Here is a 13,560-nt window from a genome sequence, read left to right as displayed (position 1 = left end):
TCAAGCGTCCATAATGGGCGCCAAAAAAAATAAGCCAGCTTATATTATTTCTCTCTTTGTTACATTTCTTACAAGTAAACAATAAAACGGAGATGCAAATAAAAAGCCGCTAACAGATTAGTGTGGGCCGATATTTCAAGTGTAAACATAAACCATTTTTTTGTGATGATTTTTAATGAGAGTAATTAGAAATTGAAAATTTTTCGAAAATAGCGTGACAGTTAAGCTAATAAACTATTTAGTATTTACTTAATTCCCACTATTTTTATAAACATTAGGTAATATGACAAAATACCTAGGACATTAGATTAAGAATTTTTACCCCAAAAAGAACTTTAAAAGCCAAATAAAAGTAGCACATGACTCAGTTGGTGTTCTAGATCGTAAAACTTTGCGGGGGACACACGTATGAGTCATTTTATTGCTTGGGACCCTGCCAGGAGGGGACACGATATGGAATTTAATTTCATTCGAACATTGCATATTGCAAACATTCTATTGAAGAAATGAACATTTTTGTAGAGCTTCTAGTGGATTTTGTAGTTACTAAATATGTTTTATTAAGTGCGACTCAAACTTACTTATTTTTTTGTAAGTGGTGGTGGCTCTATAGGCTTAAAACCTTATTTAATTTGAGCTTCATCTATTGTTGAAGAAATCTAATGCTGCCATCTGGAAAAATCGGAATCAAATATAAGGAAAAAAGGAAATGAAATGAGCTTAATTCGGAGTTCAAAGCGCGGAACTTATTGCACGGTTTTCTGGGGAAAATGACTTAGCGCGATAATTTCTTATGAAACTCCCTACTTAGGAAAATTTCAAAGGTAGTCATTGTCGATAAAAAAGATATTAACTAAAATAGGGACATAAAACCCATATAAATATTTCGTGATAAATATAAATTTGTCAGTTGCGTGAGTGACTGTGGAGTGGGTGAGTAACGGAAGGTCGTCTACGGGGTTTTCGGTAACGAATACCAATGTCATAGAAAATCAATGAACCCGCTATAGGCGGTAGTAAGGTCAATGGTTAAAGGTGTTACGAACTGGAAGTAAAGTTAATGCTACGCGCATTGAATATATCGGCGCGAAGATTCAGAATTACAGTTACATCTATCTATATATTAATACGTGAGCCAAAAACTTTGTATCCCTTTTGTCGAAAAACGGGGAAACGTAGGTGAATGAAATTTTGCACAGTTATAGCTTACATGGTGAAGGAGTGCATCGAGCTAATATTATTTTGAAATTATGCTTTTATCATACATTTTTTTAACAAATAAAACATTACACACTACAACACACACACTAGGAAAATGACAGATTTTTGAGTGACAAGCCTATACATACGAATTATACTCTTTTATTTATGGTTGAATGAAGTCTGTTGACAACATGATGATAAATTAAAAATCGATTATAGTTTTTTTTTTATTGAATCCTATTAGACAATGCTTACACGGCCAGTCTAAGATCAGCTGAGTCCCAAAGACAAGAGTTGAAAAAATATGATAAAGTCAATATTTTTTTACAAAATATAGGTAGTAGTCCTAATGTCGTTGAAACTAAGGTCGAATTTCGACCATTGGGCGATCTTTAGTTTGTAGTAAATATACAAATATTTTATAAATACAAACGTTTGTATGCCACGTCTTCAACTTCGTCCCTTGTTTCCTAGCAAACTACAAAATTGTATTTGAAACAATGACATTGTAAATAGGTAACAAAAACAAAACGTCGTGATAATTTATAATTTTTCATCTCACTCTATTTTTATTTCATTGCAATGGAATCGAACACGGATCAAATCATAATTGAACAAGTGTGATAAACACGTTGACGGTCAGTTATAATAAAATGGCTACCTAATACCTAATAGCTTTGTCCACACTGGGCCATTTTTTGTTCATCAAGGGCATGCGTTACAGCGCAGTCAACAGCGAACGTGAGGCATGCCGCATGCCCGTGACGCGCGTTGAAATCGTAGCACTCGCTATGACACTTTTCTTTCAACGCGGGTGGATTTTGACGCATTCAATTATTGAATATGCCAAACGAAAGTTGAATAAAAAGAAGATGACGAAAATTGAAGATGAAATTGCATAATGTGGGATATAGCTGTTGTAGATTTGGTAGCCATTTTATTAAAATGATTTAATAAAATGGCTACCTTCTCAATTTTCAATCCACTTTTCCAATCGGTTAAGCGGATAAATTACTTTGTTTGTTGAGCTCGGCAAAGCTTTTAAGAGGATACACCAGGGGCTAGAGAAATGAAAAAAAAGTACTTGTAATATCTATAGCTGCTGTCTCCCTTACCTCAAGCCTATACCGCAGAACGCGATAGAGACAACTGCAGAAAATCAACAAATCGTTGTCCCCTGATTCCTTCTCCAAAACTTAACCGATTTAAGTAGGTACTTTTTTCATTAAAAATTAAAGAAAGGCTTCAGCTGTGTTCCTATGTTTTTTTTTGTATAATCTAGCCAAATCTGTTTTCTGGATGTTTGAACACAGCGGAAAAATGTGGCCATTTTTTTTGGGTTTTTGAACGTTTATATCTTATTTAATAATTAAATTATGAAAAAAAAGAAAACGAAATATTCAGGAAAAAAAATTATAACTCTACTAGCATTATCCAGGGAGGAAACAGGGGACAACGTTTGTATGGAAAAAAGGGCGGTGTGGACTCCTCTTAATTGCGGTGGGTGTATGACGTCACACCGCTTACGTCACAGTGCATTATGCCTAGTAGGTACATGAAGTATATTTTAGTGTCCATTAAGACACTCTACCGAATATAGCGATGACAGATTCCATTAGATGCGGTAAGCGTTGTCAAAAGATATAAATGATAATGCTACCAGTGGCTTTGTAAAGGCAGAAAATCTCTAAAAGTAGATTTGTTGCTATATTTCTTTGCATCGAATAAAATTCGAAATCACTAAGTGATTTTCGATGAAATTTTGGCACAGGTGTCGAAGAGGATCCGTTGAAAGGACGTTATGTTTTTAATAGCGATAAAATTTACGTTTGCCGCGTAATTTTCGTAAAACGCACGAAGGTTTGGCCAACCTCTATTGTTTGACGACCTCTGTGGCTCAGTGGTGAGCGCGTTGGTAGCTCAAGCCGTTCGAATCCCGCCGACGGTACAAAAAGTTTTCAATGTTCCCGGGTCTGGATGTGTATTAAATATGTGTATGATATAATTAAAATCTTAAATATATGTATAGTATAAAAGTATTAATTATATTTCCGTTGTCTGGTACCTGTAACACAAGTCCTTTAGGTACTTAGCACGGGGCCAGACTGACGTGGTGTGAAGCGTCCATAGATATTATATTATTATTATATATTATTATATTCTATTGTTTATAGCTTTACGTCTGGCCGCACTCGAGACGTTTAATGATTACCTGATTTTAATTTTTTTATGAAGAGTTTGACAGAAAATGTATGGAATTGAAGTTGAAAATCTTCAATAATCTAAAGTAAACATTGAATCTTTTAATACAGTCGTAAATTCAGTTATAGAGTTAACAAGTTATAGAGCACGTTCCGTACACTTCGCGGCCATCTTATGTTATCCGCCATTTTGTGCAAGCGGCCATTTTATAGCGAATTTTACGTTTTAATTTACCGCCAAGCCGTAAAGTATACGAGCGTCGGGCGAGTTTAAAGTAAATAATGTTATATTGAATGCACATACGGCAACATCATCGTAAAATTGTAAATGTATACTTGTATAGTGTAATAGCGACGTTCCTATCTGAAGTAGGATACTAAAACCTGGTTGTAGTAATAAAGTTGTGGATACCGGAGAATGTGTAAAGGCCTAATACCTTTAAATAAGAAACCGATCGAATCCGGGCTGACTGACCGCAGGCCGATCGGACTGGATTCGTTTTGGGTATTCCAGATCTAGTCCAGCTGTAATCCAGTGCCGGATTTATATTTTTTATGAGTGCATGTCACTTCCCCCTAGGGCTACTGCCCCGGCCTAAAATGCTGCGGCTACTAGGCCACGGCCTATAAGGTCTATCTATAAATTCAGGGCTGCACTAGTTTACCCATGTTGGCGTGAGTGCGAGCATAATAATATGAGGTATTAATATACGAAACTCGGCACTCAACTGAGCTGTGAAATTGTTACTTGAGAACTACCTTGAGAGGCTATACGCACTTGACATTAAGCTAATAATAATAATATAATTAAAGACGATCTTAAGATGCTGAAAGTGTATCAAGACTAGTACGGAGATCGCGTCGGAGAGAGAGACAGTTATGAGTATGAAAGCTCTTTATTATTCAAACCTATTTAATCAAATTGAAAAGAACGAATGAATACTTCGTAGAATCGTTGTTCATTACAATGTTCGAATAATATAATTAACCTTGACCATGCCTTGACATAATTGAAGACTTATAACATAGAAACATGATCGAGGGGTTCTCTATAAAACGATAAAATTACTTTCGTTGTATAGACTTTAATGGTCTTACTACAAAAGATTTAAACAACTGTTGAAAAATTCAGTACAAAATGGTATCAAAACAACTGTTCAATAGATGTTTAAATGTTTGGTAAAACCGTTATTGTTTATTTCTGTAGGCCGTAGCCCGTAATGCACTAATACTAGGAATTGTGTGAGTCAAGTGTACGAGGAATATTGTTTGTTAGAACATATTATGACGTGTTACCAATAAACGATTCAAGTCTTGGTAGCGATATATCATAATATGCTTAAAGCTTGAATTTATTTTTCATAACTAGCGACCTACGAACAACAAATACTACGGACAGTAACTGATTAAATCTTCCACGAAAAGTGCACCCAGGAGGCCTACAACGAAACTTACGAAACCGTTTTAAGACTCAACAATCGACGATTTGTAACGTGGGGGAGTCATGCTTTCGCACGAAGGGGCCGGCTCGACCGGAGAAATACTACGTTCTCACAGAAAACCGGCGTGAAACAGCGCTTGCGCTGTGTTTCGCCGAGTGAGTGAGTTTACCGGAGGCCCAATCCCCTACAGTATTCCCTTCCCTACCCTCCCCTATTCCCTTGCCATCCCTACCCTCCCCTATTACCCTATTCCCTCTCAAAAGGCCGGCAACGCACTTGCAGCTCTTCTGATGCTGCGAGTGTCCATGGGCGACAGAAGTTGCTCTCCATCAGGTCCATCATCATCATCATCATCCTTATTTCATAAAAAAACAGAATGCCGCGTCCTACTCTAACAACGTCATTTCACGTTTGTTAGGTATGACGCGGCATTCCGATTCGTTCGATGGAGTCTCAAAACGTTTTCGTTGTACAACCCCTGGTTCTCATTTCATGGAACCTTTGTACGTTCAGTTGGTTGTCAAACTCGCGTTGGTCATAGAATTTTTGGTTGCCCTAGCTAAAGGGGTTCCGAGACGAATAAGCAGGTTCAGAAAACTTCAAGCAAAAGCAAAAGATATAAAATCATATCAAGCGCGGAGTAAGCGCGTAAATGCTTGACTTGCATCAAGCTAACATTGTAAACGGTCAATATGCTTGAGGCAAGCAAAAATCTACGTGCTTGCCGCCAAGTCGGAACCCCTTAAGATTTTGTATCAGTAATTAACTGATACTATTTGTGCGGTCAAATGCATTCTATTCCGCCGTTTGCACGTTTGCAACAAACGGCAGCGTCACAACCTTGGGCGCCGTCAGAAATAATTTCCAAGGGGTGCAGATTTTAGTTTTCTTTCTTTTCTTTTTACTTTTTACGAACAACAGTGACTGTCTATTTACGTCAACAGAATACATTTAGTGCCGAAACATTACGAACTATCCTTGTACGGCACGGTAATAGGGTTACAGACGGCTTTTTATTTCAATAATTCCTGTTGATCCCGAGATTGCCAAGGGGTGCAAGTGCACCACCTGGCACCCCCCTGCCGGCGCCCATGGTCACAACTTACACAGAACAAACTCGATATAGCGCCCGTATACAAAGTTTACACAAAGCTGCAGCCTTGGTAGTTTCCATGAGGCTTTGTGGAGGCTCTTCCGACGCGATCGTATCGTTGTGGTAAACAGGAAGTGCTGAAGGCCCGATGAAGGTTTTGAATGACTATATGTAGGACTTAAAGTTTTTCTGCCTACAATAACATGCCCTCTGTGCCGAATTTTGTTTATCTGTTTGTCCTTTAAAAAAATTTCCTATTTGCTTTTTTTTCGGGGACTTACTATCTAAATAATTGTTTAGCGATTTCAGCAAAACGTTACGTAGCGACACTAACGTTTTAAACGATGAAAGCATTTTTAATACTCTGTACATAATGTTTTATTGTCTTTTTAAAAGTAGCTGTTGATAAATATTATAATAGATTGCCCCCTGGTAATAAGATTAATAATCGTCACGACCATGGGCGTACCCAGGATTTCAGCTGGGGGGGCTGCTCATACCTTCGAGAAGATGGTCGGTCTGGTATATTGAAACAAAAATCATGAAAATTGACTTTTATCAATCTGACTGAAAAGATATTTTGTTTCCAACACTTCATTTTGCGCAGTGTAGGTAACAGAAGGGGGCAGCTGCCCCTCCTCTGCCCCTACCTACCTGGGTACGCCCACACGTGTCCAAGATAGAGATAAAAAGTTTTTTACGACCGCGGCAGTAGCTTCGTAGCTCCTCTACGCGGCCGTAGCAATCCGCGTAGCACGTACTACGCTGGAACGTAGACGAGTCGATGTTTTAGATTTGAAAATGTTCAAAACTGAATAAAACTTTTAATGTGGACCGGTTATAATGTACTTAATAAATTATTAAGTACACTATAATGTATACTGAATCATATTACCTGAAACTTCGCTGTCTGTCCGTCTTGTTTGTTATACGCAGGTTAAAGCAGATCAGATATAATTTTTGATCTTTATTGAGTAGTAATAATATATAGATAGTATTGAGTAGTATATTAATACGTGGGAGAGCCGTGCCTCGGCACGAATGGGCCGGCTCGACCGGATAAATACCACGTTCTCACAGAAAACCGGCGTGAAACAGCGCTTGCGCTGTGTTTCGCCGAGTGAGTGAGTTTACCGAAGGCCCAATCCCCAAACCCCTACCCTATTCCCTTCCCTACCCTCAACTATTCCCTTCCCTTCCCTTCCCTACCCTCCCCTATTACCCTATTCCCTCTTAAAAGGCCGGCAACGCACTTGCAGCTCTTCTGATGCTGCGAGTGTCCATGGGTGACGGAAGTTGCTTTCCATCAGGTGACCCGTTTGCTCGTTTGCCCCCTTATTTCATAAAAAAAAAGTAATAAAGTCGAAAAGTACTAATGTATTCGACTGTACATAGCAGGTTTTTGGGTAGTGCTAACACAAACTCCATTACATTGTATGATTGTAGTAGCCCATAAGAGCTTTATAACTAGCAGCTAGGTTTAAGAGCGGTCTAAGGATCCACTCACTACGAGTACACTAGTACAGCTTCTAACCCTTATTCCAAAAGGCATAAAGTATAAATTTATATTCCCTCTTTACGACTACGCTTACCTATGATATACAAGTTGAAACTTTATTACAATAGGCATAAGATTTAAATTTTACTTCTTGTTTTTTTACGACAACACACCTATGTTTTACAAATTTAAACCTAGTTATAATAAGCAAAAAGATAAAATTTTGCGTTTGTCTCTTTAAGAAGAATAACGCTGGTACGTTATTCTTCTTAAAGAGACAAACGTAAATTTAATGTAAATGTATCTTATTTGCATAAGCATAAGGTTGAAACTTAGGTACAAATAAGCATAAAGGTGAAATTCACTTGTGCCTTTGCGAATACGCATGGAATTTTACAGGATTGCACCTTATTTTCACAAGCATAAGATTCAAATTTGGCTACATTATTTTAAGGCTTGTACACACGAGTGCACTACTCATTACATTACCTATAAGATGTCTACAGCTAAGATCACAAAGCGGAAATGTACTTTGAAGTTGAGTTTTGTTTTGTTGCAAGATATTTCGGGCCTATGTAATAGTTGGGGAGGGAAGAGGGGATTTTGGGAGTAGCTCGAGCGTGTGTGAGTGATGAGATTAAGCTTGCATAGGCTTCCGACATGTGTCTAGTTATCATGATATAGAAATCAGATTTCTCACGTGGTGGGTAAAAAAATATTTTTTTTAAATATTGAAATGTCGTCGGATCTGTCAGATTAAGATAGGGGATGTTTAGTATACCCGAAAGAAGCTTCCATATAAAGCACTGACGATTCAAAGGTTAGGTAAGCCTGTAGGGACATTTTAAAATATAAAAAAATAAATCTCCATATTTTCTTAACTAAGCTTTGCAGATATATAATTTTGCTCTAAACTAAATTATTTAGTCCTTGTTGTCTAAAATATATTTATAATTTACCTAAATAAGCAATTTTCTGAAAATATTTTCTTTTTCAAAAAACTTTAAAATGGCTGCAGTTTCTGAACCCACCGCTAAATAAAAAAACGCTCTTATTATTTTTTTATCAGCTTTACCAATGTACAAAACCTACTAGGTCTCCATGACGCTCGAGTGACTACAAAAATAGCACCCCCCCTCCTCTACTATAATGCATCGTTCAAAAAGTTGATGTTTTTTATTATTATTCTAGACTGGCTTTGTTTTAAAGGACTTAGGATTGAAATATTGTCATACTTACAAAGAGCTTATTTTCGTTCAAAAAGTTATCACGCAGAAATCGTAATTTCAATAATTCTATACGTGGGAGAGCCATGCTTCGGCACGAATGGGCCGGCTCGACCGGAGAAATACCACGTTCTCACAGAAAACCGGCGTGAAACAGCGCTTGCGCTGTGTTTCGCCGAGTGAGTGAGTTTACCGGAGGCCCAATTCCCTTCCCTTCCCATCCCTACCCTCCCCTATTACCCTATTCCCTCTTAAAAGGCGGGCAACGCACCTGCAGCTCTTCTGATGCTGCGAGTGTCCATGGGCGACGGAAGTTGCTTTCCATCAGCCGTGACCCGTTTGCCCCCTTCTTTCATAAAAAAAAACTAATGTACTTTTTGGGCTCAAATTCTACAATCTACATACTTCAACCAAATCTGATGCATGAAGACTGAACAAAAGATTCAGAGCTGTATACTTTTTTGTTTATAATATTAGTACTCGTATAGATTGATTTTTATCTCTTTGTCAAGTACAGATTATATGAATAATATTGAGGAATTTGCTGTCCAATCTTCTTATTTACATGGGAAAAAGCTATCCAATATCCTTAAAATATTTTCTTTATGTTTGTTTGCGTGGGTGTGATTTATGGATGGGCAGTGAAGCCTGAAGGTCGTATAAACATAAGGACTTATTACATAATAGGCTTTACATAAAATTCTTAGGTCTTAAACACTTGGATGGATGGATTTCTTGTTGGTGTTTAGACTTTGGATAGTCCTTTGGTTTATTTTTACGTTTGTTTAACAATTACAGTAAGGCAATAAACTAATGTAATAAATAAGAATTACGGAGAAAAATGTAATAAATTAGCAATATATATTTTCTTATTATATAGTACTCTTTAGCTACTCAGGAATTTTACGAGAGCTACATATTTTGCCACGAACAGCAACATAATATCTTTTTCACAATAGTTTACCCTGTCTGCGAAATTTTTGTTAAAATATTTAGACCGCCGTTAGAGTTCAATGCAGACAAACATTACTTCTTCACAATATTAAGAAACAAGAATAAAGTATGCAAATTAAAACATTAATAGTCGTTCGAAGTAGCTGTGTAACTTTGTGCGATAATTAAGTTAAAAATAGTAGAAATGTTAAAGTTAAGTGATTAGCATAACGTTGGCGTCGGTCGATACGTCGCGACTCGCGACGGCGCCACGCTGTGTTCCGACGACGACGATGAATTAATACGACGAATGAATACGACGAAGTGGTCTCGACATGCTGTGGCGACGAATAGTTACGACGAACAAAGAGTCTTGACTCTGTTGATACTAGTAAATGCTGAAACCCGACGAATTGAATTAAGACGAATGTGAGGAATGGATTTACGCACCAAGGGCTTATTGACAGTAGTGGTTGCTTATGGCTTTCACATTTTCTGTTAATAATTACACACAGTCAAATATGGCAAATAACATGTTGAGTAAGTTGCGCTGACGATATTGGCCATATAGAAAGAAGCTGTGTGTTTGCGGTTATTTAGGGTGGGTTGCACCATAGAGGCGTTGTTATAGTTACAGTTACGGTCAAAGTTAATACAGTTAAAGTTGGTGCAACCCACCCTTATAGTTTTATAGCGGATAAATGTTAACCAAAATATTGTTTTAAGGGTATGAATGTAATATTAATGAATTGTCTTTCTTTGTTACAGTTATACTGAACCCAAAACTTCCCCCGAACAACAAGGAAGGCGCGAAAAGTTTTAATTTTGATTTCTCCTACTGGTCGCACAATGTAAGTACAAATTATTTTTTTTACTTGTATAAAATAAAGGGGCAAAGAGCTGAGAGATGATTTAAATTAGTGATTTAGAATATTTTTCCTTTTTTTTCACGGAAAACTGAAAAACAGAAATACGTACCATATCTGCTAACAAGAAAATAGCTTATCTAATGAATTCTATATTTTACCCGATCGCGACGAAACCATAAAAAGAGGATTATAATTTTAGCAGTCTATGCTTGATGAGATATGTCTAGTGTGTTCTACCTTATTTTGCATAGTCGGAAAATATAATAAAACTTTTGACAATAAAATAAGAAAAATGCAAAAACTATTTAATTTTACCAACTTCCGAAAAGAGGACTAGGTTTCAACTTTTAGGCGCTTTGCAGACGAAGGGGCGGGGCGGGCCGGTCAATTTTGCCGCGAACGATAGCACAAAGGGAATCCTATATTACCAACGCACACGGCGGGCAAAAAGACCGCACCACAGGGTGCCGGGCAGGCACTGGTCGCGCGGCATGTTCGCGGACAAAAAGCGCCTTCTTTCACATTAAGTACTGTATCGATAGGAAATGGTACTAGTATTTGCAACATTATCCATATTGGATTTGTAGTCAGTACTCAACATGATTAAGAGATTAGTTCATCTGTCAAACGCCGCTGTAAGGATTCTAATCCTGACCCTGGGCTGGCTTCATCAGTATTTGACAAGTTTTCATGCGAAGGACTACTGAAGCTTTATTTAACTTCCTCTAATGAAGTATTAACACGGTGGAGAAAGACTGACATACAGAAACATACATTACCGACAAGGTGTCTTTGTCTAATACGTCCCTGATAAAGTATTGATGCCGTCTTGGTCTGATATTGATGATTCGCTGTTGAAGTTATACAAGATGTAACTACACAAAGTGGTTTGTATGTGTTACTTATACAGGTGTAACAAAAAAAAGTGATAATACTTTAGGGTGTGTACGTGTTCCTTGTAGAGAGTTCAATGTGAAAGTAGCAGCGCTGAAAGACGAAAATTTTTTTTCACTTTTGTATGGGCAAGGCGTCCCGAGTGTCACGAGTTTCCCCATACAAAGGTTAAAAAAAAATTGGTCTTCAGCGGTGCTACTTTCACAGTGAACTCTCTACAAGGAACACGTACACAACCAAAGTATTACCACTTATTTTTGTTACACACTGTATAGTGTTCACTGTGACAGTGGCAGCGCTGAATGAGCAAATATTTTTTTCGTGATTTGTATGGGATATGTGTTGTCATGAATTTTCCCATACAATAGTAAAAAAAAAAGTTATTCTTTCAGCTCTGCTACTTTCACGTAGAACTATAATGTTTTGTTACACCTTGTATAACATTTTTGATTTAGCGACCGAAATTATCGAATTAAACTTGACTAAAACCCCGATAGATACAGCTTTGTTGTCTAAAACCGTCTAAACACAAAGCGTCTGCGGTTGCAATTTCCTGCGTGGGATAGCGAGTTGTAGTGTAATTCGCAATCGCACCCGAAACAGAACAATCATAGCTGCGGTTGTTGATTCTCATTTGATCCGAGAGATTAATTACGATTCCAATGTTCGATTGTTATTCGATTGTTGTGTGTTTGTGTTTATAGAGATTAAGGGTCAATTTATACTAGCGCAGAGTCGAAGCGCATCGAAGCGATTTATTGAAACTGAACATAACAAATTCAATGTTAACTCCAAAGCGTTAACGCACTTTATTACTTCTGTGAATTTAAAAAATTCGCGCACATCCGCGCGAATTCACGTGAATGCGCCCGACCAACGCTGATTGGCCTCGCAAAAGTAATGTATGCGTTACGCTCTGGAGTTAGGGTTGAATTTTCTGTGCTCAGTTTTTGGCAATTCGCTTCGCTTCGACTCTGCGCTATTATAAATTGACCCTAAGAGGTTATGTATTATGAAAAGTAAATATTGTAGATAGAACTGCTCGCTCTGTCAGACGCATTTCTCAAGCCCAAGCCCGGGCAAACTATCGGCCGACTAAAAGTCTGTAGTTTGCGGGACTCTAATATTATTGTCCTCCACTGGACGCTTACGTATCTTGTGACAGAAAGAGGCGTTTGATAGCAGTATTGTGCAATAGCTGTCAAATGTCTGTCGCCCTCTTCTGTCGTCGCAAGATACGTAACCAGTAACCGCCCTGCTGTTAAAGTGTTAATCGTTATTATTATAAGGCCCGATTCGACCAAACTTGAAGTTACACGAGTGTGACTATACTGAGAAGAATTTTACTCCTTCAATTTACTCCAAGATATCTTCGTTTGCGTTTTACCAAGTTACTCGAAGAGTATGAAATAAAATGACAATTATAGTTCACAATGACACCGACCGTGACAGTTGACACCCTGTTGTGCAACTATTCTCAGTTTAATATTTACTCCACCAAAATAGCCCGTGTAAATATTTACTCCCGTGTTACCTTATTCTTGGATTACAAGTTGAAAAAACGCAAAACCAGCTTACTCTTAGATTAGGAAACAGTTATACTCGAGTAAAATTTTACTCCAGTTTGGTCGAATCCGCCCTAAGTCATTTACATAATCTTATATCTTTAAACGAGCAATTCTTGTATATATATAAATGAAATCTCGGAATCGGCTCCAACGATTTTCATGAAATTTAGTATATAGGAGGTTTCGGGGGCGATAAATAGATCTAGCTAGGAATCATTTTTAGAAAATGTCATTTTATTCGTGTTTTATCGACCGAGCAAAGCTCGGTCAAATAGCTAGTTAATTATTATTAAATAAATATACACTACAGGTTCAGTAGGTACTTTAAGAAGGACCTAGCTTTGTTTAATTGTGACACTTTATTTTGGTAATTAGATGTTGTGGTAAAATGCACTTATTACATGTTTTTTATATCTTTATATTGCACATAATATTTATAGTATATTTTCTGGCAAGCAACCCTAATATTATTCCGGTAAATCATCAGTATCCATCAATTTAATAGGTGAAATTAATTTTTGACATCCGGAAGCGGTTTTATTTGGCCACATATTTTATATTAGTCGGGCAAATGGGTCATGAAACGAGGAAATTCGTTCACCGCGTGGCAGTAATGGCCGCAATCAAATTTAA

General features: G+C 37.5%; 1 protein-coding gene across 17 annotated transcripts in view; it reads left to right on the top strand.

Moving 5' to 3' along the window:
• Positions 1-13,560, top strand: part of LOC121735619 (kinesin-like protein unc-104) — a 103,983-nt gene that overhangs the window by 56,672 nt on the left and 33,751 nt on the right. For all 17 annotated transcript variants that reach the window (XM_042126501.1, XM_042126508.1, XM_042126516.1 and 14 more), the window contains one exon: positions 10,365-10,447. In XM_042126501.1, the coding sequence (XP_041982435.1) occupies positions 10,365-10,447 (83 nt within the window). The remainder of the gene's footprint in view (positions 1-10,364; positions 10,448-13,560) is intronic.

Source organism: Aricia agestis, chromosome 17 (assembly GCF_905147365.1).
Source record: "Aricia agestis chromosome 17, ilAriAges1.1, whole genome shotgun sequence".
Lineage (NCBI taxonomy): Eukaryota > Metazoa > Arthropoda > Insecta > Lepidoptera > Lycaenidae > Aricia > Aricia agestis.
Note: the sequence above shows the minus strand (reverse complement) of the source record. Positions and strands in the feature narration are given on the sequence as shown.